The 5,620-nt window shown below is 49.4% G+C and overlaps 1 protein-coding gene across 1 annotated transcript in view; it reads right to left on the bottom strand.

The window, feature by feature from the left end:
* Positions 1 to 5,620, bottom strand: part of MTMR4 (myotubularin related protein 4) — a gene marked incomplete at its 5' end in the record, with an annotated part of 24,638 nt that overhangs the window by 17,636 nt on the left and 1,382 nt on the right. The window contains 4 exons of the mRNA XM_009073379.1: positions 245 to 341; positions 3,169 to 3,335; positions 3,461 to 3,543; positions 4,173 to 4,289. Coding sequence (XP_009071627.1) covers positions 245 to 341; positions 3,169 to 3,335; positions 3,461 to 3,543; positions 4,173 to 4,289 — 464 coding nt within the window. The remainder of the gene's footprint in view (positions 1 to 244; positions 342 to 3,168; positions 3,336 to 3,460; positions 3,544 to 4,172; positions 4,290 to 5,620) is intronic.

Below are 5,620 nucleotides of genomic sequence, written 5' to 3'. Positions count from 1 at the left end.
ATTAGAGCCATGACACATGAAACTACCTGAATCAGCATTTACAGTAGCTGCTAGCTCTGATGTTTCCCTGTATTCCTTCTGCAATGCCAGTGTGAAAGGCAGAGAGAAAAGGAATCTGTCTCGTGCTGATTTGCCTGAGGGCTGTTAAGGCCAGGAAGGAGGATTAGCTGCAGTCTGACTCAGCCACTCTGCACGGGGATTAGGAAGGGGAGAAAAGGGGAGAGCCTGGTGGTGAAAGACTCACTTGTAATTGTTGTTGATGTCAGAGACACGCCAGACGTTCTGTAAGTCAAAGCCCATCCTCACCAGCTCCATCTCAAAGCGGTACCTCACGTGGTCTCCTGAGGAACAGAGCACAGGGAGTCACTGACAGCACTCATCAGATCCAAACCTGTTCATGGCAGCTACATAGGAGCTATCCTAGACTGGAAAGAATCATAGAACCACTGAATAGTTTGAGTTGGGAGAGACCTTAAAGCTAATCTCATTCCAACACCCCAATATGGGAAGGGACATCTTCCACTCGTCCAGGTTGCCCCAAGCCCTGTCCATATCATGTCATATGTTTCAGAAAATCAAGTGTTTTTTGGACAACAAACACAACACAGAGAGGCCTCACTGACATGGTGCAATGGGGAAGAACAAACTGGCTCCAAAACAGTTGGTGGCAGGTGCACCAAGGGACCATGAGACACGGACACCCATTGAATGGGTGTAGGAAATCTAAGACACCAGCTGCTCCAAAGATGCACCAGGAATCAACACCTGCATCCCTGTCCCATGTGTTACACTCCCCTGGGGCACTACTCCTGGTGCCTGGCCCTTCTTGGAGATGGGATAATGAACTGGACTTCAGATCCTCACACCAACTGTGTTCAGCCCCCCCCAGCCCATCAGCCTTCCTGCAGCACCTCTCTGGACATCACAGAATCATGGAATGGATTGGATAGGAAAGGACCTTAAAGATCCTTCAGTTCCACTCCCTGCCATGGGCAGGGACACCTTCCACAGGATCAAGATGCTCCAAGCCCCATCCAACCTGCCTGGAACACTTCCAGGGATGGAGCAGACACAGCTTCTCTGTGCCAGTGCCTCCAGCACTCTCATTCCTCATATCCAATCCAAACTGACTCTCCTGCAGTGTGACTCCATCTTCTCTTGCCCTGCCACAACAGACCCTGCTAAAAATGTTTGTCCCCATCTTTCCTTCAGGCCTCCTTCAAGCACCAGAAGGGCAATGAACTGAAATACAAGTGAAATACCAAAACAAGTAATAATTCATTTGAAAGGATGTGAGAAACAAAAAATATGGATGAAATTTTTCTTTCTGAGCTTCAGAGAAGCTTAATATAAATACAAAACAATATCTAATAATATGCTAGGTGGGCAAGTGATGGACTTGTATAGTCCTGGAATGGTTTGGGTTGGGACATTAAAGATCATTTAGCTCCAACCCCTGCCACGGGCAGGGACACCTTCCACCAGATCAGGCTGCTCCAAGTACCATTCAACCTTCCTGGAACACTCCCAGGGATGGAGCAGCCACAGCTTCTCTGGGCAACCTGTGCCACTGCCTCAGCACCCTCACAGGGAACAATTCCTTCCCATCTAACCCTGACCTCCTTCAGTTTAAACCCATTCCCCCTTGTCCTGGTCACTCTCTGCCCATATTAAGTCCCTCTCCCTCCATTTATAAACCCCTTTTAGGCACTGGAAGGGTTTCTAAGCTCTCCCCAGAGCCTTCCCTTCTCCAGGCAGAACCTCCCCAGCTCTCCCAGCCTGGCTCCAGAGCAGAGGTGCTCCAGCCCTTCATGGCAAGGAGAAACTCTAGGGCAGCTGGATGGCAGCAGGGATTGTGCTACAGAAGCTAACAGACTTGTCCCTCACAGGGATTCCTCTGCTTATTTGTCAAGTCACATCACTTCTCACTTCATGGCACAGAGCAGCATGGAAACAGCCTCCAGACATCAATGGGGGAGTGTGGTGGGGTTCATTTAATCCACTGTTGCCCTTCTGGCAGCTTCCAAAGTGGATGTCAGGAGCCTCACAGCAAGGAGTACTGAGCAGCCACCTCAGGTGGTTCCTTCCTCCACACTGTTCCCAGACACTGACTCTGGGTTTGCTCTCTCATGGTTTATTCTCACCTCAGAGATTCTGGAAGCCTTTGGTGCTTGACTGTCAAATCTTGTCAATAAGTAAACGCTGCAAAGCCCTTTACCTCACTCATATCCTGCAGCAACAACTTCCTCAGGTGAGTTTATTTATACTAGACAATAACACTTTCCCTAAAACAAAGAACAAATATCTCTGTTGAGGTCTGGGACATGGTAAGGTCACAGAACTAACCTTTACCAGCTTCTTTTGGATACCTCTTCCAGCTGTATTAAACCCCATCCCTCCATCCCAACCTGTGTTTGGACATTCAACCCAGGCTACTGCTGCTCTCCTCTAGGATCAGCACATTTTTCATCTAAAAACAGGTTTCTCACTCATTTTAATCCCGTTTTAAGCACAGAATCATCAAGGTTGGAGGCGACCTCTAAGATCATTGAGTCATCATGAATAAGCCAAAGCACCTGCAAGTAAACTTTGTGTTCTCAGAGCAGGGAAACTCCCAATCCACACGAGGGCACCAGCACAACTCTGCTTTGCTCTTTATGGTTTCATCATCTGTGCCCGTGTATGGATGAGCCAGAGCTCTCCACAGACCTGATTCTGGGAATGTCACAGCACTTGGGAGTCAATGGTTGGACCTGATGATCTTAGAGGACTCCCCCAACGCTGATGATTCTATGATTTTGGCATGTTGGAGAAGAGATGCAGATAAACTCATATTAAATAGGCTGATGATGTTTGATGATGTTTGCTACCCAGGGTCAGGACTGCCTGAGCTCTCCATGATGGCAGTGCTAAAGTGTGGCATGTTTCCTTCACAAGGAGGGAGGAAAAAGTTGCTACTGTGCTTATAACTATAATTCCTTTTACTGTGCTTGTTATCCAGTAGCATCTGGACTCCAGACCAAGATCAGGATGACCCAGCAAGGTGAGCTTGAGCTGAGGTTGCAGCAGAGCTTAAGCCAGAGCCAAAGAAGGTTTATAAACAGGAGTTTAACTGCCTTGCAGTGCTCCTGGAGAGAGCAGCAGGAAAGGGCCAGACCAGGGGCTCACCTGGACGGCAGAGATGTGCATGCTGGTCCTCCTCATCCACACAGACTCCTAAGCACCAGGCATGGTAGGCAAAAGCAAAGAGGTCCTCAGGCTTGGCAGGGCGTGCGATGGCTCTGGTGAGCCTCTTCAGCCACTCCTGGCACTGCTTGAAGGTGGAGAAATGGCACCTGCAGAGCCAAAGGTAAATCACCTTCAGTGGATACATTTATCCAGGCAGAATGCATACACAGGGAGGCAGGAAAAGGAACACAGCACCAAAGCTGCTCATACAGCTCAGCATCAACACAGATACCTGATCACTTTGGAGTCCTTGCAGACAATGTGAAGCTGGAACATATCCCGACACTCCACGCTTTCCATCATCCTCAAAGGCACCTGGGAAGGACAGATGAAGGCATGACAAGGCAGAACACATGAGACAGCAGCCCCAGGTGCTGTGCCCACAGGCCCATCACGCTCAGTCACGGCTCCAGCAGCAATCACGAGCTGCTGGAGTGAACTACAAACCCACTCGGAGGGTTATGGAGCTTCATGACTCAGCACAGAGCTCCTGCCACGACTACTATTCTGATTTGTGTTCTGTCCCTGGGTACTCTCCCACCCGGGGCTAGTTACTGATTCAATCACATCCAGCTAGGCACAGGCAACTGAGCCAAAGAGCTGCAGTAAGAGATGGCAAGTGGAAGCAGCGAAATCCTCAGGCTCCCTCTGACGGGTGGTTAGAAGTCTCATTAAAACTGGTCTGCAAGAGACCTCAACAGCCATCAAACCACCAAGGTTAATGCTTGAATTTCAAGAGAACAGCAAAGGGAAGACCTAATTAGTACCCAAAGGAAACATCTAAATGCAGCAGCACCAGCAACTGCACACCCAGAGACAGCATCACGCCTGGCATCCCTCCAGAGACACTTTGCCATGCCACAGACCCCAGGAATGGGTTATTCCCAGCCCTCCCTGCCCTGAATTAGTGTTAGAGCTGATGGATCAGGCAGATCTAAACTTACATTGATCACAGAGTCCTTGAAATTGATGTGCAGGCGATAGTTAGAGATGGCAATCACAGCGTCGTTCGCATGGCCCAGGTACTCCACTCCCTCACCCTGCAACACAGTGAATGGCACCTGCAAGGGAGACAGCACCAGTTCAACACATACACAGCCACTCTTCCCACTGCTTCCACAGTGCATGTCCCGTGGGGAACCATAGCCAGTGTTGTGCTCCTCAAGCCCCGAGAGCAGACAACAGCATGGAACAGCACTGCTGTTCCCAGAACCCACTGTTCAGCCCCAGGGTACGGATCTCCTCCCTAGCATGTCTCCAGAGCCACTGAGCACCTCCTGAAGGATCACACTGACAGGGGAGGTGTGACCACACATGCTGTGCACACCTGGCAGTGAGGGTGTGCATGGGAACATAGGGACTGACAATCCCTGCTCCTGGGAGAGGGTAAACCAGCCCTGGTACAATGGGATGGTGAAGGACATGACCTCAGGGTGGCTCAGACATGAGCTGGGAGTGCTCTGCATAGCTCCAGGCAGAGCCTGACACCATTAGGAGGCATTGGAAGGGGCTGCCCAGGGAGGTGGTAGAGCCACCACCCCTGGAGGCATTCAAGGAACAACTGAATGTGGCACTCAGTGCTCTGCTCTGGTTGCCAAGGTGGTTGACGGGTCACAGGTTGGATTTGATGATCTTGGAGGTCTTTTTCAACCTTAATGATTCTGGGATTCTATGATGGATCAAAGACTTCTGCCCCAAGGCCCCACAGCTCCTGCTGTGTCACTTAAACATGAGGAGCTCTCAGCAGCACCACAACTCTCACTGGTACCATCCAGACAAGCAAAGTTTTGCTCAGTTTCTGCTAACAAGGCTCTGAGGGAATCTCTCTATAGAGTTGTTTGTCTGTCTGAGGAAGCTTGTCCTGCTTAAACCACAACAAAGCTTCATTAAAATTACCTGTAGCACATATCTTTTTAAAAACACCCAGATAATCAAGTGTCTCTGTGTTTCTCCCCATCAGCCTGGACATGCTGTAGCTATTTTTACACCAGGGGATCCTGGCAGACAGTCAAGTTTGACATTTCTTCTCTCATATTAAAAAAAAAAAAAAAAGAAAGGCAGAACAGCCTAAAATTCACCAGGCCCCTTTGTCCTTAGCGACTCAGGCTCCTGCTGTTCCCTGAATCCCACCTACAGCAGGTGATGTGGGGAACCAATTATGCAAGAAGTGTCAGGATGATTTATCACTTCAGCCAGAGCTGAAACCTGCCAGACAGGGCAGTGATGACACAGCTCATTACACTGTAATTAGCACAAGTCAGACCACCTTCTCTTTATTTCTATGCTGGTTTTATGACTTGGGGATGTGGTGCCTAAAAACCTGAATTCCCTGGATTTCAGACTTCAAGTGACAAATGGCCTAACAACTCCTCCCTTCTCTGAACACAATAAC

Source organism: Acanthisitta chloris, unplaced genomic scaffold (genome assembly GCF_000695815.1).
Source record: "Acanthisitta chloris isolate BGI_N310 unplaced genomic scaffold, ASM69581v1 scaffold1854, whole genome shotgun sequence".
NCBI lineage: Eukaryota > Metazoa > Chordata > Aves > Passeriformes > Acanthisittidae > Acanthisitta > Acanthisitta chloris.
The sequence above is the reverse complement of the archived record's forward strand: the minus strand, read 5'-3'. Positions and strand labels throughout refer to the sequence as shown.